A 25,204-nucleotide genomic window follows, 5' to 3' on the forward strand; every position below is an offset into this window, starting at 1 on the left:
GTGTGTGACTTGCCATTAACACCTCCCCCTACCTCCTTTCACAGATTATCACAGAGATACTTAGGGCAACCTAAAATTGAAAGATTTTTGCACATATGTATAAATCATACAATTTAACAGCAAACAGCAACAACAACCATACCCTACATCTCCAGTTCAAAAAGGAGGATACAAGTAGACACTCTCCAAAGAAGGGATGGACTGCAGTTGCGTGAAAATTGCTTATCATCACCATTATTACAGAAAATCAAGTCAAAATCTATATAGTCTGTATACAAGAAATTGGAAAAATGTGTTGGCGATGGTGTGGAGAAAAAAATAGAACTCTGGGGGGCTGGAGCGATAGCACAGCGGGTAGGGTGTATGCCTTGCACGCTGCCAACCCGGGTTCAATTCCCAGCATCCCATATGGTCCCCTGAGCACCACCAGGGGTAATTCCTGAGTGCAGAGCCAGGAGGAACCCCTGTGCATCGCCGGGCATGACCCAAAAAGAAAAAAAATAGAACTCTGAAACACAGTTGGCAGAAATACAAACTGTTACAGTTGATATGGAAATTGGCATAGAAATTTTCTAAAAAATAAAAATGAATATCCCATACAATCAAGCAGTACTACTCTGAAACATTAATATGAATGATATTAAAGTACTAATGCAGAATATTATTGCCCCTCCTACTCTATCCTTAAGTTAAGATATTTTAAATCTCCTTTTATTCTTTCCACTGATATAATCCTGGACACCAGAGAGGCTATAACATGACTGTTTTGAGGATGTTGGGGGGATGATAAGCATTTAAAACATATAGTTGCAACATAAGGAATAACAAAATATAGGAAATGCAAGCAAGGTTTTTTAAAATGATTATTGGCTGAGAATTCATCCAATATGCAAATGAAATACAAGTATTAAGCGGTGGTCTAGGAACAACCAAAGTAGGTAAAACAAGAACTACTCCTTATTGAAGTCTGGTTTCTGCAGTATTGTAGGAAGATATTCTTTATCCACTTTTTCAAACATAAGTGCCTATACTATGACAATAAAATCCTGGAGACAGAAGTAAAATGAAGATTAATGACATTGATCAAGGAGAAGGTCATATTTGATTTAAATGAGAAGGTTAGGTAGAGTTTAGGAAAACAGACAGGACATTCTAAGGTTGAATGCAATACCTCAAGAGAGTCAGAATAAGAACTTGATAAAGATTTCTAGAACAAAATAGAGAAATATGGAGATACGTTTAACATAGAATAAGATAAGTATTCAAATATATACAATCTGCTCAGCTTTTTTTCTTACTGGATGCTGAAGAATGAGATAAAAGCAGTGATTTAGTAAAATATATCTAAGGACATGTACAGAATGAATATATTTAAGAAAAGGGCAAATATAAAAAGAGTAAGGTATTCCAATAGAATTTTAGAACAGATTTTAATAGAATATAATAAGGGGCTATAAAGAAGTCATTTTATAAGAGAATGAAATAATACGAAATTATATGAAGTGCTGGAGAATAATGTAAAATATTATAAAATGAAATAATATGGAATGCTAAATAATTTGGAGTATTATTACATACTTATATAAAAAATCAAAACTTAATAATTTAAATAATCAACTTCCATTGCCATGTTGTCAGGTGTAATATTCCACCAATAGATATTGAAATTTATTAATTTTACATGAAAGTTAAATTTATTTGGAAAGGATTGCCTATTAAGAAATAAATCCTATAAATTATTCAAAGGTCATAGATGTATTAGTTTAGTCAATTGGACATATTCTCCTTGAATGGAACAAAATAAAACTAGCACTGTCTGTATGACATGAAAGTATCTTATATGGGCAATGCATCAATTAAGCCAGGACCTGTGGGTTTTTCCCACCATTTGTAAAAAAGCATCTATAGAACATGTTTTTATTTGTAGTGTGTCTTGTTCACAAAAGTTACAGAAGGAATCTGAATTTAGGTCCATGTTTTTGCCACGTGGGGCAGTGACACAGGAAAGATGAAAAGTGCATGGTGCCACAGTCCATAGAAGTGCTACTTCAGGCTCCTTGCATCAGCTTCAATCAGAAAATCCTAAGATTTAGATGCACTTATGTCTCATTATCTGTGTGCTGCAGGTTGAGAATAATTGCTGAATAAATTATCATCAGATCAGAGAGCATGAAATTAAGGACACAAATAAAGTGAGTTGCAACATGGTAAATTAAAAACAAGATGAAGACTTCCTAAGTTGAACATCAAGAGCTATATTTATTAAGGGGAACCAGTTTCAATTCTCACTGAGCAAAAACATAAGACAAAGAAGTATTTTTAATATTTGCATTTGTTTTATGCATATTTGCAGATTTGTGGCAGCAGCATTAAATAATATATTTAGTTATGAAAGAGGATGAAAATTTTAAACCTGTGTTTCCAATCACTGTTACTTTTTAGACTAGAATTTATATAAGATCATTTACTGATAATAACATTTGCTTCTAAAGATAAACTTTTCAAGTGTATATAAAATATATTATAAATGTGTCTTCATGTAGAAAGTTTTGTTATCTTTCTCTTAGTCATAATCCAGAGTATATAAGATAAGTTCTATTATAAATCAGGAGTCCATAAATATAAGTGAATTAATATTTAATAATCTTGGCTGTTGTTTCCTAGTATTTGATAGTCAATTGAAGAGGTCAAAGTAAATGCTATAATAACAGTTTTCAATTTTTCATTTATATTTCAATATATTCATAATAGCAGTCCTATAAGACAGGTATTGTTTTTCCTTTCTCATGACTTTAAGATGCAAAGTACTTAAGTGAGATAACCAAAAATTCACCCATATTTTGGAGCTACATGTTTAAAAAAAATATTTAGGAGTTGATATTTATATTCAAGGAGTGTACTTTTATAAGCAAATAAATCTAAAAAATTTTGAATAATCACTTTGGGCAAATAAATGAACTTTACAGTTTCAAAATTCAGGTTCACTGTTCAAAAGAAGGTAGTATTTCAGGACAAAGTGATAGGAGATAATTTAGTGGAGGTGATGGAATCTGAGTAAGTTTTTGAAAGAACTGAAAAAGTTTTGAACATGAAAATGTACTTTCTAGTGCGTAATAAAGCAATGTGGATAAAAGAAAACATATCAGGTATGTTAAAGTAACTAAGTGGGGTCCAAGAAATAGTATAGTGAGCAGGGCTTCTTTCTGTCTTGAACGCTGCTGACCTGGGAAGGCAGTATTTGGGGACATGTGGTTAAGGGCATTCAATCCTTTTAGCTGACTCTGCCCCTAAAGTCATAATTTTATTATTGTTGTTGAGTTGTTTTCTCCCGTATACTTAAAAGGAAACTGATATAAGTTGATAGACCATCAGTTATTTAGTAGTTTGAAATCTAGAGACCACACAAATGTGCTTTATAGAATTGGCATATATCCTTAAATTTTGATTAATAATAAATAGAAGCTAAAGAGTGACTTATAAAACGACCTTGCTGAAGTTTATGGATAATTATAGAAAGTGTAATGCAGGGTATTTTAGGATTAAGGGTGTGGAATGAGAATACATGGGAATAACAAAGAAAGAACAGATTAAAAGGACAAAAAGCCTCTTCTATGGGAAACATTTTATTGGATGACTAAGATGTAATTTAATGTTCTTACTTTAGGATGTTCACAATATCCAACATAAAAAAGTTTAAAAGATGAGAAGTTATAGACAATTCTATGTAAAAATTAGACCTAATCTAACAGAATAATTGGACCCACAGAACTTTTCCAATATTCTCAGGATGCTGTTTTCCCTAGCACTATTAAAATACTTTAGTGGACCAAAAAAAAAAAACCACATACATCTGGCTATTAAAATCGTTAATAGGCAGCAGAACACCTATGGTAATAGGAACCCTATTAAACATAAAACTTCAATGCTGCAATGAAAACTTTGAAGTTAATATTTCATTAGGATTAAAAAAGTAATAATACCAGAAAGAAAAATATTGATGCTTTTACAGTTTTTTTATATTAATATATTTCTCTTATAATGAATTGACAGTAAATGGTTAATATATATGTTTTAAGAAAAAAAATTCAGGCATACTGAAAATCAACTTTGAAAAAAATCTAATACAATTCAGGAAAATTATTATTAGCATTAGAAGAATTTATAACACTAGTGAGTTTGATTTTTATCAAAAAATGAGTAACTCTTTAGAGGTGCATATATTCAATTCACAAAAACACAACAAACACAAACACAAACAAACACAATCTGTCATTGTACTTACTTTTGGTCACAACACCTTCTAAATGAATAATATTAGGATGATCAAACTGCCCCATAATACTTGCTTCCCCCAGGAAATCTCTGCGTTGCTTTTCAGTATAGCCTACTTTAAGAGTTTTGATAGCCACAGGTAATTCTCTTTTTCCTGGAAGTTTTAAACGTCCACTACAAACTTCACCAAATTCACCTTGTGATAAAGATATAAAAAAAAAGCACAAATATTCATTCAAAATTGTTACCTCAGTAAAACTGAGAGGCACATTTATAATATTAGAATTTAGATAAAACAATTAAAAGAGGAGTCCAATTTTCTATGGTAAATCTTCTATGCATGGGGAAAAATTATCTGCAGGTGATCATATGGTTATCATATGGCTCTGTGAGGGTTGCTAGTATCATTCACCTCACTTTGAAACATCTAACGGGAGTTTAAAGTCACTTCTTTCTTCTCTTACCATTTAGGTATACATTAAGAAAAAAGAAGCAAGGATTACAATAAGACAAAAGATTTTAAGGAGGAAATGTATCTTAAACATAATCATTGGGTGTTTTAATTTTGCAAATACTTCTGGACATCAAAATCATATGTAGATAATAAGTTATTGATGAAATACTGTGTTGAATGCACAGATACATATGTATGTATTTATATTTCTGCTTTATGAATCTCCTGCCCCCATGCATCAGGCTGTCTTCACCAGGGCGTCCTCGGAGGGGGTCAGGTTAAGTTTCCCTCCCCACCCCAAGCAGAGCCCTGGCAACTGAAAACGTCCAGAACCCAGCCACAGCCATGCTCAAGGCCACTCTCCACACAATCAGATGAGCCTCTCACATGAAGGAACCGACAGAAGAATCCAGGTATGCAAGACCCGTGGCTGAGATCTCCAAGCCTGCTTGGATCAGGACTGAGCCTCTTCCACCTAGATCCTGTTTTCCAGTAGCTTGGAAGCCACACCCACAAACTGCCCCCCAGCACCATTTAATCTCATCAACAGCCAAGATCCAGAGACTATAAAACAAAGCTCATGGAAGAGAGCAATGCAGAATCTTGCACGGCAGAGCTTGGCAAGCTACCTCTGGTGTATTGGATATGCCCAAAACAGTAACAATAATGGAACTCATTCCCTGACCCTGAACGTGACAGGGAAGAATAGAGACATTACTGACGCCCGCTCGAGCAAATTGATGAGCAATGGGACGACAATGATAAAATTTATATTGCAATTTATATTGCACCTTTACTTCCCTTCACAAGTTGAACATTTGCTGGTTTAAGTGTATATACAGAGATGTTAGTGCTAAAATTTGATCAATTATATACCATTTTTAAAGTTATTCAATTACAAAAAGTTAAAAACATCCCATGTTAGATCATGACATTGGAATGTTATGTGATACAAGTACAAGCTAAAAGTCTTTACTTAGACACACTGTCATACCTGCTCCAATAACTCTTTCAATTGTGATGCATGACGCTTCTATTTCCTTGGCAAATTCATGGACAGCCTGATTTGGATCCTCATAAGTATGTGGATCAATATAAGTTCTTACTCCTGGAAGTTTAACTGCAAAAATAAATATCCATTAAAATAAAAGCACTGGCAAGCTGTGAGGGAAGTTATAAACCTTTGGTAAAATTCAATTTATGGTTTAAATCCCATGTTTTTTTAGAGGTGTCTGAACTGGAAAAACAGATCCCCTCTGTTTTATCGGAATAATTTGTAGTATATAGCTTTAATAATTTTAGAAATGTGTATGTTCATTGACAGTAAATGTACATGTGCTAAATAAATATGACTTTTAATGTAATTTACAAAGAGTCTCTTAAGCAAAGAAATTAATTTATTAAAGTAGAATTTTATATTAGCTATTTGCTTTTTTTAATGCTTTACTTAAAATAGTACCACAGATGATGAAATTTGGTTTCATAGAAAATCATTTAAACTAACTTACAGCTCATTGTTCTGATCAGATTGACTTCTACTTAATTTGCCTATGAAACTGCATGTCTAAGTTTTAATGTTTTATGGTAATCAGGTTAATCACATTTAAAGGCTACCTACTGATATCAATTCTTATAGTGTTTTTGAGGATAAATAACATGAAATAAGATAGAACCATGAAAATGCACTAATGCCTCGCAGTATGAATTATAGCTTTAATAATTTTCTCTATGGTCATGGCAGAGTGACAAGAACTAAAAAATAAGCTTTTTTGCCACTTGGCAAATCAACTCACACTATTTATGGAGAAATGAAAATATAAAAAACTATAATTATAGCCCATTTAGGATAATTTTAAAACTCATTATTATAACTTGGTTTTCTTCATTTCTTAAATGTCTATTCAAGTCATTTTAACAAAGACTGGTGCTACAGAAATCTCAGATAAATTCCAATTCAATTTTAAAAGAATAATTTAAAAAATGATACATTTTGTTTTATCTGGTGGCTCTATTTGAATAATAGGCTTATGAGCTTTTGATTGGAACTATAATTGTACTGGAAATTTGTTTGGAATATAACAGCTTTTTACATATAGCAAGAAAGTTTTTATTTTAATGATTATAGTGTTGTGTGCTTTGGAGAACTGAATAAACCATCCATATGTTGTCTGGGGCCAGCAGACGTTTTACCAAACCCTACTTTTATAGGAAAGTGAAAGAAAGCATTTATATTCTTAATAGAATATTTTTGATACATTAGTATAAGTGCAATGCCCTGAAAAGAAACCAAAGTGGTAATAAAATATCCCGATTTTCTTTTACTTTGATTGTTTTACAATTTGCTTACTGTGCCCATTATGGAAATGCATCTTTTCCTCTTCTGGATCTTGTTTTGCTTTGCTGTAACCACACCGCCTGGAACAGAGTAAAAGCAATTAGCCACATCAAAGTGGTGAATCACATCAAGCTCCTGAGCATGGGTGTAATTGAAATGATTGAAACCATAACTGATTTTCACACTAGTGGTATGAAATAGGAACAATATTACTTTTGGATGAATTTGTACTTCCCCAGCCAGTACTTCCTATGTTCAGTGTATAATCATATTTCACTGAAGAGACTGGAGCCATCCAAATCTTTTAACTTCACTTTATAATAAACAACAGACACCATTTAGTTATGCTGCTTTTCTTTTTCTTTTTTCAAATCTTAAAAACTTCTTTGTAACTCTCGACTTTATCATTTTTCTTTAAATTTTTCTTTTCCTTTATTCAGTGGAAGCACTGCCTTTCATCTACTTATCACTTATACCAGTAACTATTTATTTTGTTTTGGGGCCACACTTGGCGATGCTCAGGCGATGCTCTGCACTCAGAAATCACTCCTGGTGGAGCCCGGGGGATCATATGAGATGCCAGAGATTTTACCCAGGTGGGCCGTGTACAAGGCAAATGACATACTTGCTATACTATCACTCCGGCTCATATCAATAACTATTTTACCATATCTGCAAACCAACCTTAGGGACCACTCAGGAAGGACACCCTCAATTCTAGTCTCTTCTGTACTAACTCAACTACTCATATGAATTTCTTTTAAACTTGCTTTTATTAAAAAACAACAGTGAGAACAAAAATAACTGTCTTCTAAGATCTATTAATGAGATACTCATCTTTAAATACAAAGGCTTTTTTTTAGATTTAGTTTTTGACTATTCTTGATTAACTGAAATCCTTAATAGCTCCTTGACTTTGGCCTTGTTTCTCTGTCACATTTGTGAACATTTCCATAGATCCTCTCTAGTAGTTTATATAGACATCTAACTGCTACATTCCCATCATTTTAGTTAAGATTCCCAGTACTCTGGTTTGATTGTTCTGAGAATTATGGGAACTATATTCTTATGTCAAAAGATATAAAAAATAATCATTTCTCTTTGCTTACAGTTTCTATTAATAACATAGATATGGTATTGATCTCTAATATCCGTCTTATTCCTATGTATGTCACAATACACTTGTTGCCAGATAACAAGCATTATATAATATATATATCTTCTCACCCATCTACTCCTTTCATTAACTCTATCATTTCTTCAATTAAATCCTATGATTTTTCATTTTATTAAAATATCTCAGAACTATGTTGGAAATTCTTTCCTATAAACTACATTAGACATGATTATAGACAAATTATTAAAATGTTCTTTCCTTTTGCAATATGCCTCCTGCAAAGCTGGAGTAAAAATTTATAAATATATCTCAAATGCGTATTTCCTAGATCTTGTTTAACTGTTACCTTCAAGTATGCTAAAATCTATGTTCCAGGCTTCAAGATATCGCTGATGGTTCCTTAAGTTTCCAGTTGCTCCTTACTGAATCTACAATGTTCTTCCCAACAATTTCTAATCATCAATTTTCAATTCAAATTTTACATTCTTTATGTTTCTCATCACACTCAAAATTAATTAACTATTTCCCTCTCTGATCTCAACAGCATTCTTTTGTATTCTTCTCATGGTCTAATTTTCAATATATAAATTCAACTTAACATTTGAGTAGATATTTTGTTTTCTTCCACTAATTTCTTAAATGGCAACAGTTAGCATTAATATAAGTTTCTGCATTGATCGGCCACTTGGAATAGAGATGATATAATATTTGTTTTGATGATGAATGAATGAATGAATGAATGAATATTTCTATTATGTCTTCATAATGACAAGTGTTCGGAAAGAAAATATGCTGATGATTCACTGTGGTACATGATGAATCAATAAAGAGTGAAACAAATGAATAAATAAAAATTAATTTATTAGTGAACCCCTAAAAAGTGATTTTACCACTACTAAGGCCAAAAAACAAAATAGTTTCTGAAAAAAATAAAATTGCATTTATTTTTGCATAAATAAAACAGCCAAAATGGCAGATTAAAAGATGTATTTTGGTTACAAACATGTTTAAAAACTATTAGTTGATGTAGGTGTACTTTCCAATAGATATGTACTAATGAAGACTGTTCCTAGATTACATATTTTAGCATGTTACACAAATAGTGCATATTTTGATATAAAATCTAAGCCTGACCTTTTTCCATGAGAGTATATAACTGTAATTACATATATGTTATAAAATTGGTAATTCAATCTATAACATGCCACTTTGAATAAAATACATTTTTTTCTATTTTGTCATATTCAAGAATCAGCAATTATTAGTCAAATATAGCTACTAGATTTTGGTAAATTCAAAGTATTATGATATTCATGGATAAAAAATTCAGGATTTGTTGACTTTTCAAAGTTTATTTATAACACCTTTATATGCATTTGTCATTTAAGAGCCCTTAAAAAATCTTGAAGAACTTCACTACATTGAAATGAAAATAAAACTCATAAAGTATCACTGAAATTATATTTTGGTCTAATAAAACTGACAGTTATTTTAATGCATTGATTACAATTTTTCTAGACATCATATTCTTCTTTCAACCTTTATTTAATGTATGTGTTTCCAGAGAGAACATACTGATACTATATTAAACCAAGGTCCTAAACAGTGTTTTTTCAAGTAATCATGAGATTTATGCTGCTTAAGTAAAATTGACAGAAAACGTTGTTAGAGGAATTCTTAAGAGACCTAAAATGTATGTGAATTTTTTATGATTTACTTTAGAAAACAAACATCCTTTCCATATTCTATTCTCTAACCTTCCAAAAAAATTAAGTTTTCAAACTTGCATACTCAAAAAGTCTTTAACACTTAATTGAACCTCTTGGGTATTTAAATTTTATGCAAATTCTTCACAAGAAAATGAAAATAAAACTTTGGATTATTTTTTAAAATATGATTTAGGAATACCTTCTTGTTATGGAATGGTTAATATTCTCATACCTAGGGTGAGAGCATAGAGGCCAGTAGAAAGTATTTATTTTTAACTCAGGACATCTCTGGGGTTCTATAACATATACGGCTGCACGTCACATTAACATATAAAATTAAGTTTTGGAACCCCCAAAGCATCATTAAAACAAGCCTCAACAAGACACAGCAAGTAAAAGTGCAGCTGGCAGAGAGGCACTGGAGCAATGGTTTAGTCTTACAAACAAAGCATTGCAGGAAGCACATTTGTTCAGTATCATCTTTTGTACCTGCTCCAGATGCATAATTTTAACCCATCAGACAAAGAGTCAATAAATATGTCATTCTGTACACAAATTACCTCTCCTGCCTTCTGGATGAAAAAGGAAAAACTTCATTGTGTTTCCCATTACTCTTATGGGTTTGATATCCTAATAAAGTAACTATAGTGCTTACAATTAGAGGAATAATTTAATCATTAACACTCATTTTCTTCTAGAAAACAATGCAGTTTCCATTTTTAGTAATAGCGTTAAACAGAAAAATTATATTAAATGTACACACTAATTTATTTTCCTTAATTAATAGATATTGAGGAGTTCTAGAGAGATGTTTAAGACATAATATATACCTTGTGATAAGTTAAAAGTCAATGCATTTTCTCTCATAATTAAGATTAGAATTTGGGCAATCCATTTTTAATGATATTAATGCTAATATTCAAACTTTGACCCCAGTTACACCATCTAAACTAGGATTTATGAAATTTCCATAACTAATGAAACAGTAAACAATACAGTTTATGAGTGGATGGGTATGACAATGTAGAATCTAGTTCTCAGGTCAAATTTAGGATGAGATAATATTTTAGAATGAACCTAAGTGCTCCAAAATACTCTGCCATACAGAATGAACCACTTACTAATCTGCGTCCCGTACAGGCAATGAAGGAAGATGAATAGGATAACAAAATACATAGATCTTACTCAATAAAAGCCTCACTGACTCAGAATTTCCCAGTGTTTAAGCTCACAAAAATACACATTGCAAACTTTTCTTTCACCTTAATTTTAAATAAGGAGGTGACAGGTGCAAAGGTGGGAGAAGTAGAGGTTGGCTTTATGATTCTTTAAAAACGTGACCATATGAATTTCTAGATCAGAATGGGCACTATTCTACAGTTACCCTATTTTCCAGAATGAGAAAAATTTAATCTGTACTTCAAAAAAAAACATATGAAGGCAATAAATTGTATAAAAAAGTTTCCACATTTGAGTTATGAAAATAATCTTCCTTGTAATTTTAGTTTCTTTTAAATTTACTTTTATCCCTATATGCATACTTACTTTTTTCAATATAATAATAATCCTAACTATTAAATAATGTTGTATTCAAGATTTTTTATTGTTGTAATCTTGAAAAATAAGTTCCAAGTTTGGGGAAAATAGAATATTTCACCTCAGAATTCTCTTAACTGAACAAAGGTAGTTTTGATAAATATAAAGGCAGTTTTTATAATAGATTTATGTTAACTCAGCATCATAAAATAAAGTACCTGAGTATTAGTTTTCTAATATATCTAAATAAATCATGGAAATATATTAATTTTTGGCTTATAGAAAATATTCTTTAATAAAGATGTGAGTGCCTTTGCAGTAAAATGGAATATTGGATATTTAGGTTGTCTAATAAGCAAACCATTAAGAATTACTTCATTCATATATTCTTTATTTGTATACTAGAGTATTGGGATTTTGAATTCCTCAACATAAGATTTACATTACACAAACATGAAATTAAATTTTTATTATATACTGAATATTGCCAAACTAATTCACACAAAAATATGTGCTTATGTGGAAATAAACACATTTTTCGTCAGATATGGTAATGTAGGGATGATTACAGCACACAAAATAAGGGCATAGCATCTTCGGCTCTCACCACACGTCTATCCAGGTACTAATGGTAATGTGAGAAGGTAACATTTTATATTACATGATTTCCAATTATTAAAAAAATAATATTATAAAAGGTGGGAAAAATTAGAACAATACCAGTCAAAAACAGTATTGCACTATGATGTTTTTGAGGTTCCAACAGCAAAATCTCCAGATTCTTAAAGAACTTCAATAATAAAAAGACCTGAACTTCTGATATTTCAAATACTCAAGTATGCATTAAAATTTCTAATCTTGTGGATTTCTAACCGATTTAGTTTTATTACTTAAAAACGCACACCATGTATGTGAGGATTTTTTTCCTCGTTTCAATAGATTTTGTCAAAATTCAAAAGTAGGTATTTTCTATGAATTCTTTGAGGGGACCACACCCAGATGTGCTCTAGGTTTTCTCCTGGCTCGAGCTCAGGGATCTCTCCTGGAGAGGCTTGGGGGACAATATGTGGAGGCCAGGGACCTAAATCAGGTAAGTGGAATACAAGGCAAGTGAGTGACCAGAGCATGCAGATTTGGTCTCCAGCCCTAATATTCTATTATTTTTACACCATTCCACTGATGTCAGCATTGGGCTGCTCAACTAATGGTCCAATTAATATCTAATATGTTATGAATTTCTATTTATTTATGGTTTAAATATTATAAATATATAGTATCAAATATCAAAAGGGCATTTAGGAGAATTAATTCATAGTTATATTTTACCTAGAAAGTCTGAGTTGGAAATATATTTGTGCATATATATATTTATACAAGCATGTATATATCAGTACACATATCAAAGGTGTCAAATCTGCATGCTCTGAACACTTTAGGTTCTTATTATTTAGAGGAATAAAGTTTGAGGTAATTAGGGGCATGTGTGATGGTGTTTGACAGGTAATCTTGGGTCTCTGGTCAGGAGTGACCCCTGGCTGTGCTGGAGGGACTATATACAATGTTGGAATAGAACTATTTCAATCTCATGAAAATCAAGCACCTTGTCTTATGTGCTATTTCTAGAGGAATACAGATAATAATTTAATTCATATGCACTTTCCCAACTAAAAAAATGGTATAGTATTCTGATAACTTTCTGGCAAAAAATCTTGTGAAGATAATTTATTTGAAAATAAAAATATTCTTAGTTTAACTTTTAATGAACAGAGATAAGGAGTAGCATAAATATAAATATACATGTGTGTATGTATATGTATGCATTTATGTACACACAAACATGTGTATATACATACATAGACACATATACATACATATAGATGTGTATATATATACACACATATATATATACATGTGTTTTGTTATTGGTATAGGGGATCAAACTCAGGTCAATCACATGCAATGCAAGTACCTTACTCACTGTACAATCTTTACATCCCCTGGGAAATTAGATTAATATGTATTTTTTAAATGTAATTCAGTATAAGTTTTTCATAGAAATTTGTTTTGATTAAATGTGTTTATAAAGCAATGGATTTATTTCTTTTCTTTCTGGTGAAATATCTCAAAATTGAAAAATGAATATCAAAAGAAGTGAGGTTGATTTTCAAAAGATATAGTATAGGTATATGAACAAATTAAGAATATGGCATCTCTATTTGTAGAGAAATGAAAAATTGTACTTGAACCTTGAAGGATGAGTAGCTAATGATGTGAAAACAGTGAAAGCATAAAAACTAATAGTCTGAAATATGGCTGAAATTAAGAAATGCAAGAGAAAACTATTTTACAACTATGGGATTTTTCAAATACAATTATAATAAGAATGCTATAAATAAAACTTGCATCCTTAGTATTAATACAGGAATACTATGTGATCAATAATAATATTATTCAACAGATTATACAACTAGATACCTTATTTACCATGAATTAAGAAATTAACATGTGATGTTTATAAAACTGATTTTCCCCCTTGGTAAATGAAGTAAAGATTAAAATCTTAACCCAGTTTCAAGGGTATTCAATCGAAGATCATAGAAAAAATGCTTCAGCTGAAAATGGAGGATGTGATAAGTAGCTTTAGTCACTGGGTATAATTGCCAAAACAGAAAAAACAACTGAAATGTTATCATATATGTATGTATATATGCACAGACTTCACCACAAAGCAAGCTCCAGGAGTGATGACAATTTGAGATCAATGACAGTGATGTTAAATTACAATTCCATTTTTATAAATGGCATGCTACGCGTTTTGTAAAGAATGCTTTCCTTGTGGAAAATACTACAAAACAAAACTCAGAACCTCAGGGCCTTGCAGAACTTTCAAAGATCCAGATAAATGATTTTTTAATTATGATTTTCAGACTACTTTCCACAGGTTTATCAAGGTATCAAAGAGCAATATATTTATAATTTTCACGTACAAGCATGTATGGTCAACTCAAATCACACATAACTATATAAGTGGCCTTTCAATAAAATAATCATCTTGACAATGATATCCATGGTGTCAAAATTCCTTGCAACTTTTGTTCAATTAATTGTAAATATGACTGATAAATGATGGAACATTCTTTGAAAATCAGTTTCACAGCAATAAGAAAATGGTTATATGTACAAAATTAGATAACAAGATTTAGAGTGAAATTTCTCAATGTCATATTGATTCAACTATGAAAATTAGTTTTAACTCTAGGTTTTCATTATCAAGACTGTGTCTTCTCAAATGCTTATCTTATAAACTATCTCTAGCGGTTTTATCCTATAGTAACTAGAAATTTTTAAAATCAAAGTTCAAAGCAAAGAAAATATTTTTAGATTTTTTCTTCATCAATAATTATCTTGAATACATTTCTTATGTCTAATTATGCAGTATCAATTAGAGTTTTTCTTCTTTAATATTTGTTGCTGTTATTCTAAGAATGTAGTGAACAAAATCTGATTCTCCACAGGCTGTTTACCAGAAACCTTATATTCTTAATATCTAAGCACATTAGTGGCTAAATATTTTTTTTTTGCATACACATATATACAAATACACACTCTGATATATTCACTACTTCCATCCCTTTGAAGAAAGATAAAGGGAAGAAATTTAGGTTTCTTGGTGTTTCTTAGCAAAGAATACAGATTCCCACCACACCTCTTCTATTTATTTGCTTTAATAACTCCTTGAAGATAATGAAACATTAATTTTCTAGGAAATAAACTTTAGAGATCTCTTCAATGACTCAGCTTCAGAGGCAGAGTTAGCAAAAACAAAAACAAAACAAATGGGACTATTCCAATTATATATTTGAAACAGTATTTTTTCCCAGGGTAGCCAGCATTTTAAATTTAAGAAAAATTAATTTTGTCAATACTTACATCTTGATTCTGTGTGTGAGTGTGTGTGTGTGTGTGTGTGTGTGTGTGTGCGTGTGTCCATGCACGCTTGACATTTAGTTCAATATAATCCTGGACACTAATCTTTTTTACTCAAGATGTGAATTCTTGAAACTTGTTCTATTTCATTGGTAATTGTGACCTTAATAAATGGACATTCAGTAGCCATTTTTCCTTTTATAGCTCAGTAAAAACCAAAACAACAGCAAAAAATCAGCATGTAAAATCATGAACATTTTACTTAGTTATTGCCAGATTTTAATTTTTACTGGATTGTCACTGAAGCCCCAGATTCATGTAAAAATTTCCTGAGGTAGTGACACATTTTGAAATAATTATGCACTTTATATTAACTTTGAACTTTTTTTAAATACACAAACTTTAAGATCTTAAGAAAAAATATAAGAATATATTGCAATGATATAAATCTTTGTTAATTGTCTCAAGCAATCAAAGAATTATCAGTTGTGGCAGGATGATGATTATGGATATGAACTGAAGACAGATCAGTTCATAAAGGGAACATGCCTTGGTGGATAGACTCAAGTTTGTTCCCCATATTACATGGTCACCTGAGTACCATTGGATATAGTTCTGGAGTCCTTGTAGACACAGCAATGCTGCCCTAGTGGTCCCCAGCACTGCTTCACTGTGGCCTAGCATTGAATCATCTTGGCTGAGTGTCACCAGAACTGGTCCAGAATACTTTGACCGCCGCCTAGAATGATCTTACACACTGAAATTACTTCTGACTATTCTACCAATTTTATATTTACACATGCAAGCATGCTTATTCAAAGCAAATTTTGATAAAGAAAAATTAACTTTTACTAAAGCAACAAGGTAAAATATTCATCAAACCCATAATTCTCCAAAATATATTTCAAAATAACTTGTTGAGTTTTAAATACAAATAATAACTCTATGCAGTAGTAAAACTGCTTAGACTCATACACAGATTATCTGGGGTATTTTATTTTCCCTATGTTATATCATTATTGTGTAATCTCTCTAAAACCATGAATAAAGGCCTCCAATATTATGTTCTAGTCTACAATTTCACAGTTATAACCCAGATATTTAAGCCTTGCTTTTTAAGATAATCAATACCATCTTTGCAAACAGATTTCAACAATGTGTAAATTTTTTACTCAAGGTTCTTAAGAATACAATTACTGATTTAATTCAAGTTTAAAATTATTAAATAGACCATTTACTATTACAGGTGGTTCTGTTATCCAATGTGACCTGCATCTTCAATGATCATGAAAACAGAAAATCCAAGCTGTGTTATGGCCATTAACTGAAGTACTTCCACATATGATATGGTTTGAATTTTCATGGAATAACAAAAACCGTGACATGTTAAATGTAGAGCAGACTGCAACCATGAAAATTCCTGATCTAAATCTTGACCACAATAAAAGCCTTGGAAGGGAAATAGGTAAGCTGGACACAGGAATGATTAGTATTTTTAGAAAATGATTCATATTTTTAGATTATCCATCAGAATATGACTTGTCACGCTTCTTCTTTGAGAACCATCTACTCACATGTTAAGGTATACACTGTGCACTAACGGTTAACATGTATACAAATACGAAAAGGAAAGAAATGCCAAAGGTGATACGGAAAGGAGGGACATCACATAGAGGTAAAGGGGGAGGGGAACACTAACCATATTAGGCTTGGATGGGCAACAGCGCACAGGGAAGAAGCCCTCCCACAGCCGCATTCGCAGCAACTGAAAAGCAAACAAGAGAGCCCAAGATAAGGAAGAGATCCCACGCCCTCATTATAGCATAAGACACTATGAAGTTAGACAGGTGCCTGCTTGGCTTTGCAAAAGCGAGTAACCCTAAGTTCATGCAATTAAGTGGTTTCCACGGTGCTTCTCAGGTTAACGTGCCTTGTGGGTTTCAGAAATACGGAGATATATTGAATCGTTTTTTAAACTTGACTTAAAACGCTTCTTCAGTAGGACATTTAATGAGCCAATGTTTCGATCATACAACTATACAGAACACCAATCAAGCTTAAAACCATTTAAATGTATATTTTCTTCAGAAATTTCTGAAACGTTATTACTTAGCAGACATTCTCACTAAGTCTTAAAATACATGTTTTGCATTGAACTTTCAAATTTATGTGGAAAAAAGAAGTGTGTTGTTCATTTGGTCCCCTGGTTTATCAAGCCAGTGAGATTATTTATAATAGTCTATGTAAAAGTATGTTTGTTCTATATCACTTTTCCAATCATTATAGAAACCTACAATATAAATTAATATTTTAAGATGCTAAAATGAGCATATATATATAGAGGACTGTTTCCCTGCTAAAAATCAAAAGTATATAATACATGAAACTCTTTCTGGATATTGCAACATTCAAGAACCTTTTGAATTTTCCACATATTCATGGAAAACAATCCAGAAATACCAAACAAATGTATTTTATTGATAGGAACACATAAGCTTGTGGAAGAATATAATAAAGAAATAACACAATGCTTCAATAATTAATTTCCAGTATATTTTATGAATAATATTATAATGATTTTAAGAGGACTGTGAACTGATTCAGTAATGATATCATACAGCAGGAGACGTGTGTTTTTCGGAAATCTACTTCGAAATTTAATTACTTGAAATGTCCTGTACTTGCATCAAATAAGAGGAAATAAAATATGAAATCTGATAAATTTAGAAATTCCAATGAGGACAGAAAAGCATTTTCAAATAAAATCCCAAAGGGTTTTTTAAGGAAAAATTGTCAATTCCCCATTTGAAGTTTTTGGAGCACTTATTCCTGCCTGAGAATTTGACTGTCATGAAAAAAGGAATCAGTAAACAAACTGACTACTATATCTTTCCAGTTTAGTTATTTATTATAACGCATTTGTTTTTTAGATCATACCTGGTAGTGCTCAGGAGTTACCCTGGCTATGTGCTCCGGGGATCATATGGAATGCTGGGGATTGAACCCAGATCACTCGCATGCAAGGCAAATGCCTTACTTGCTGTATTATTGCTCCAGCCCCTCTGATAATGCATTTTATAGAATGATAAATAATTACTTTCACTTGCTGGGCCATTAAATGTTAAAATTACAATGCATCAAAATATTAAAATACTTAGAGTAGGTAAAAAATCTACACTTAACTTATTAGACATTTTTATGAATACAGTCAATTCATTAAGTCTCAAATAGTTATTGAATTCTTAAGCTAACTTATTTTTGTGTCAGCACTAAGATTATGAATCAGTACACTATAGCCTGTAGACCAAATCCAGTCTATAACAGGATTTTGTAGATAGGGTATTATTGTAGTACTATGAACCACACTTGTTACTTGATCATGACATTCTACTTCTGTTAAAAAGCAGTATACGATATTTGCTATAATGATCCATGAAAGAATATGTTGTCTTCTCTGTCTAAAATTATAATTTCTTAAAATGAGGATTATTCTTTAATATTCGTATTTCTTTACAGTTTAGCACTATAGCACAGTAGAACAGTTGTCCCATTGTTCATTGATTTGCTCGAATGGGCACCAGTAACTTCTCCGTCGTGAGACTTGTTGTTACTGTTTTGGCATATTGAATACACCACGGATAGCTTGCCAGGCACTGCCATGCGGATGGGATACTCTTGGTAGCTTGCTGGGCTCTCAAAGAGGGTCGGAGAAATCAAACCCAGGTTGGCTGTGTGCAAGGTATACACCCTACCCATTGTACTATCGTTCCAGTCCTTAAAACTAATAAACAGAATTTCTAGGTAGTATTTTACTATAATTTATATTAGTAGTGGCAAAATTATTTCTAATGATAGCTGTTAACAAGTAGGTTTTCATTATGTCTTAATAACAAGTTACAGTTTCAACCCATTAAATAATAATTTATTAAAATGTATAGTATTTTATGATAAAATAATATTTCCTAAGAAAGCATAAAACATATTTCTACATGAACATGTGTAGTTTATAAAATATATAAAATAGTGCTTCAATAACTGGTTAAAGGAACCTTGGTATACGTACACAATGAAATACTATGCAGCTGTTAGAAAAGATGAAATCATGAAAATTCATGTAAGTGGACAGACATGGAGAGCATCATGCTAAGTCAAATGAGTCAGAAAGAGAAGTACAGACATAGAATGATTGAACTCATTTTGTGGAATAGGAAGCAACATAATGGGAAACTAACACCTAAGGATAGTAGAGATAAGGGCCAGGAGGATTGCTCCATGTTTTGGAAGCTGGTCTCATGTGCTGGAGGAAAAAGGCAGCTGGCATAGAGAAGGGACCACTAAGTGAGTTATGGTTGGAGGGCTCTCTTGGGATGGGAGATGCATGCTGAATGTAGACTATGGACCAAACACGATGGTCTCTTAGTATCTATTGCAAACCATAACACCGTAGAGAGAGAGTAAGAGGGAATGTACCTGCCACAGAGGCAGAGGGTAGGAAGGGGGAAGGGTGGCAGGAGGGATACTAGGAACAGTAGTAGTGGAGAATGGGCACTGTGGAGGAATGGGTACTCGAACATTATGACTGAATTTTGTATAACTGAATTTATGGAAGTTTGTCAAGTTTGTAAAACAATTTTTTAATTTTTAAAAAATTTTAAGCAATATAAAAATTGTGTTTTAAATCTGTGCTGCTCATTTGACATTAATAAGATTTGTTTATAATTAGGTCAGTGTTCCAAGACTTTTTTTCAAAAAATAAAATCCTCAAACCTGACAATAGTGATTCTAAAGAGTATCATTTACTCAGTCTTTTTTATTTCAAAAATGTACACACAGAGATAAACATGTAAAATTTACTATAATATCACATCTATAAATTTTAGTCACTTGAAGATTAAATTAGCTATAATTTAAATTTTACAGTTTCAATAAAAATTAATGAAATATTAAATTGCCTGAAATTACCGTACACTTTTATTTTGAGTCACTGTTTTAGATGCTATGCTGATAATTTTTTTTTTTTTGCTTTTTGGGTCACACCTGGCGATGCACAGAGGTTACTCCTGGATCATGCACTCTGAAATTACTCCTGGCTGTGCTCAGGGGACCATATGGGATGCTGGGAATCGAATCCAGGTCAGCTGTGTGCAAGGCAAACACCCTACCTGCTGTGCTATCGCTCCAGCCCCTTTGCTGATAATTTTTGTCTTAATATGGCACAAGTAAGTTATGATGGTTAACTGAGCTATACCTTATTTACATTTCAGTTGGAAGCTAAAAGATAGTGAAAATAATGAATCTTACATATTTAATCCTATATTTATGAAAATAAAATTATAAAGTATATGTATATATGTGTACATGTATGTATATATAAGTACACAATCTATGCACACAGGATTGCACACACATGCATAAATTCTCTTAGATCATTAGTTGGTTTATCATTTGCTGTTAGGTAAAAGTAGTGGCAATTACATGTTATAATCTTCTAAAGTGATAGAATATATCCTAACTATCTCAGAGTATTGATTTTTTTCATGGTTCACATGATATCTTTTATTAAGTATAGGTAATGCTTATAACTAAAAGTCTTTCATAATTTAACTAATCAACTAACTGTATTAATATAATTTGAAAAGAGAATGGTTATCATTCTTTGACTACCTTTACAAAATATACTTTTAATTATGTAGTCATCAAAAATAACATTCATGGGGCCGGAGCGATAGCACAGCGGGTAGGGCGTTTGCCTTGCACGCGGCCGACCCGGGTTCGATCCCCGGCATCCCATATGGTCCCCCAAGCACTGCCAGGAGCAATTCCTGAGTGCAAAGCCAGGAGTAACCCCTGAGCATCGCTGGGTGTGACCCAAAAAGCAAAAAAAAAATAAATAAATAAAAAAAAATAACATTCATAAAATATTAAGAAAATAAAAACTTGTATCATTCATATGAACATACGAAGTAAATTGTAAGCTACCATCTATTTTTAAATAAACTCGAAGGATGTTTTCACTGCCAATACCTTGGTCCCAGGTGGTATAAGAAACACACTCTTTCTTTAATCAATAACTACTTGAGGAAGTACAGGCTGAAAACACTTACAAGGCTCAGTGATAATTTAGAAATAGAAACCAAAATGTGCTAGAAATAGCAGCCAATCTAATTTATGTGAGCTACAGTTCAACACAGGGTGTATCTGCATTCCCGTCAGTTTTTACCACCTGCATGTCTGTAACTACATGCAGCTATAACAAGGTGGTGATTATCCAAGTTTAAAATAGTTTAGCCTTTTTAGGCTTAAAATCAAAAACTGTTAGTCTCTGTTTTAATAAGATGTTAGATTTGTACTTCAGAACATAAAATATAATAACAGAAGATTTCAAGACACAAAGGAGATTCTACTGAAATCATTGTAGTTAAGCCTTAAGCAGAGGTGATCATGCATATATGTATTGTATAAATGCAAATAAGATTTGACTCCCTCCACTGGATGCAAGTGATCATCCATTTTAAGAAAAATATTTTCAAGCACCATATCAGAGAAACAGGACCCTAGGTCACGAATAAAGCATAAATTCTTAACTAAGAAATCATAGAGTGGATAAAACATCACTCAGTAGAACTGAGACAGTAGAAAGCATGATTGCATAGAAGAAGTGCTTTAATTAGTTAGAAGATATTTTTCATTTCCTGGTTTAAAAGGAGGCTGCATAATGCACCCATTTTCACTAAAACAACAGCTAATGATAACACATTTAGCAAAAAGTGATTATTAGGTCCACCTTTGTGCATAACATGCAGCAAAAATATAATTACTGTGATTGTAATCAAACGAGGAACACTGTTGGATATACCAGTGACTAAATATCAATTCTAGTAAACTCCTCAATGATGTCAATAATATTATAAAAGGAATTATGCTACAGAGCATTAGTTTCAAGAATTATTTAGAGCATACATAAAAAGTTTTACATTGCTCTCAGCTCACAAGCCAATACTTACTTTTGAACTGATAAGCAAAGAACACAGTACTAACAATATAAAGTTGGTCACAGATTTTAAATAAATTAAATAAATATATACCTATATATTTCCATATAAATATATATTTAGAAGAAATGATATAATAGAAATAGAGTGTATTTTTATTTTTAATTATTAATGTTCAGTGGAAAATATGGTAAAAAGTACATTGAGTTTCTAAGAGTAATAGTGTTTGGATCATTTCATTAACTGCCTTTGTGGAATTACTTTAGTTTCCGATTTCAATATTTTTGTTGTTATTTTGACTTTTATTTGCCGAAAACAATAACAAGTCTCACAATGGAAATGTTATTGGTGCCTGCTCGAGCAAATTAATGAACAACGGGACGACAGTGCTACAGTGTTAATTTTACTTGACTTTAAATTATCTTGGAGGAGTATAGCATCTTTAAAACACATGCAGAGATTTACACATGCAGTTCAATCATGAAATTCAAGTTGTAGTTTAGGCAAATTGTAATAGCATGTGGTTATAAGCTGAATACTTTCATTTTTTTTTTGGTTTGTTTTATCTGCTTCCTTCTCACTCTATAGTTTCTTATTCCTCACTAAGTTTATTGACGTCTACTTTTGACATGTTAGATCTTTAAAAAAAATTCCTTCTGAGCACAAATGGAATTTGAAACATCTCTGGAACTTCTAGTCTTATCTAGTCAAATTTCACAATTGATACTCATATCTTGCTGTGAAAAACTAATAAATTGATATTTTAATTGATTATATTTCTAGACACCATCTAAATAGGGCACTCGGAGATCCTTTTATTCTATTCTTTGATCACACTTCCTGATGCAGCAGCATACCTAAAATTCTAACTTTCAGTGACAAAAGCACTAGGTACATTTTATAATCCTATCTAATTCTTTGACCATGGTTCCATATACAGTCCTTAATCTCCTGGAATTTGGCTGATGCTAGAGATCCATCTTCTAATGATTTAACTGCTGGTTGACTCCTAGATGTGGTCAGAAAACCAGAAAAAAAAAAAAGACACAGTTAGGACTTTGGAATTCTTAGTTCCATCCCCAATTGTACTGGGAAAGGATAAAGAAAGGGAAATGGAGCTAACTAATTCTCATGCATACTTATTGAAGCCTCTTGAAAAAAACAAATCCAAAAGTTGGGACCAGAGAGATGGTATAGCAGGTAGGTGCTTGTCTGCGTCAGGTTGATCCTGGATCCCAGAGCACAGAGCCAGGACTAAGTCCTAAACACATCTGGTGTTGCTCCCAAAAGCAAACAAAACAAAACAGAAGCATAAACATCTCTTTTAAATAATCTGAAAGCATGGGCTTACAGATCTTTTGCATGGCGAATGAATCATGCACAGATGGACATCAAGCACATCTCCACTTTACAGACGCTCTTGCTTTCTTTACTCTAAACCATCTCATCCTCTATGCCTCCTCATTTGTTTTTGATCTGTGTTTGTTACAAAATAGTTTATCATTTAATTAGTGGGCCAATGTAAGTATTTCCAAGAGTTCTGTAAGCTACTCTAGCAAATAGTTAAATCCAAGGAGACAGGCTCTGGCTCATGTGGTGATCATTACCTGTGAATTGCAGCTGTAACATCTGTAGTCTTAGAGTCCTAAACCTCTGCTGCAAACTCAGGTTAGCTTTGGAAAGTTTTAAATTTGAACTACTTACAGGATACTCAGCTGATACCTCCGAGAACTGTTTCATATGGAAATAATAAACACATCTTTACATATACTCTGAGAATTATTATAGACGAAGGTGGCAGTAAGAGAGTAAACGAGATACACAAGGATTGTGTACTTTTTTAAAACACATTTGCTTTCCTTTCATATTTCTTATTTGGCTTTATATGTCCAGTGATGATATTCATTACAAAACTAGGAACTCTGGCTGACAATGGAGAAATAGCTTTCTCGATATAACACTAAAAACAAGTTGCAGAAGTGAAAATGGGCACCAGGTACTGCCTCATTCTGGACTGGAACTGGATTTCTTCCATATATTCCGGATCTTTTCAATTCATCCACCGCCCAAGCTTCATATCTCTTTTCCACTAGTTGAAATTTTAAGACATCTTCAAAGCAAATTTGTATGGACCTTTTCTCCTCCATAAATAACAAATAGTTTGCTGCTAAGCTTGAAAAATATCATTAATTAAATCACAATAACCTGCAACATGAATTGACTGTTCCTTTGTCTTAAACTATCACTTAACTTTGTCACTTTGATGGTGGTGAGAGGTGCAGCAATTGTGTATACTCAAAGCATTAACACCCATGAAACAATTAAAAATGTTCTCCTTTTTACTTCTGTGTCATACTCAGTGGCACTCAGGCCTCCTGTCTCTGCACCTTAAGGATCATTGGGTGGGAAGGATGGGCCAAATGCAGTGACTGTGACTGATGCTGATCTAGTCATGCACAATGCAAGCGCCTCACCTGCTGGTCTACCACCAGTCCCAATACTAATTTGGTTTAAAATAAAACATGATGCCATAAAACATTCCATGATTCAAATGCTATTATTTAAATGTATATATAAAATATATATAAAATCGTATAATTAGAGGAGTTAAATAGTGAACTGCTAAACTTTATAACACTGAATTATGCAAATCAAAGTATTTAATAAGTTGTGTAAAGGGCAAAGTTACAGAAATAAACAAATTTTCTGTAACTTTACAAGGAATGCTAAATTTTTAAAATTTTTTTTATATAATATGGATGCTTGGAATTTCCCTTCTCCCCTTCTCTTTTAGGACCTCTGAAAAACAGTAAGGAACTTTGACAAAAACTATTTAGACTTAGGAGAATTGTAAGTTATTAT

The 25,204-nt window shown here is 32.2% G+C and overlaps 1 protein-coding gene across 8 annotated transcripts in view; it reads right to left on the bottom strand.

The window, feature by feature from the left end:
• EPHA5 (EPH receptor A5) overlaps positions 1–25,204 on the bottom strand; it is a 325,775-nt gene that overhangs the window by 42,612 nt on the left and 257,959 nt on the right. For 6 of the 8 annotated variants that reach the window (XM_055139427.1, XM_055139426.1, XM_055139434.1 and 3 more), the window contains 4 exons: positions 17,050–17,115; positions 7,074–7,141; positions 5,721–5,846; positions 4,283–4,468 (listed from right to left, as the gene is read on the bottom strand). In XM_055139427.1, coding sequence (XP_054995402.1) covers positions 4,283–4,468; positions 5,721–5,846; positions 7,074–7,141; positions 17,050–17,115 — 446 coding nt within the window. The remainder of the gene's footprint in view (positions 1–4,282; positions 4,469–5,720; positions 5,847–7,073; positions 7,142–17,049; positions 17,116–25,204) is intronic. The other 2 variants (XM_055139429.1, XM_055139428.1) reach the window with 1 other exon arrangement.

This window comes from Sorex araneus, chromosome 5, assembly GCF_027595985.1.
Source record: "Sorex araneus isolate mSorAra2 chromosome 5, mSorAra2.pri, whole genome shotgun sequence".
NCBI classification, from domain to species: domain Eukaryota; kingdom Metazoa; phylum Chordata; class Mammalia; order Eulipotyphla; family Soricidae; genus Sorex; species Sorex araneus.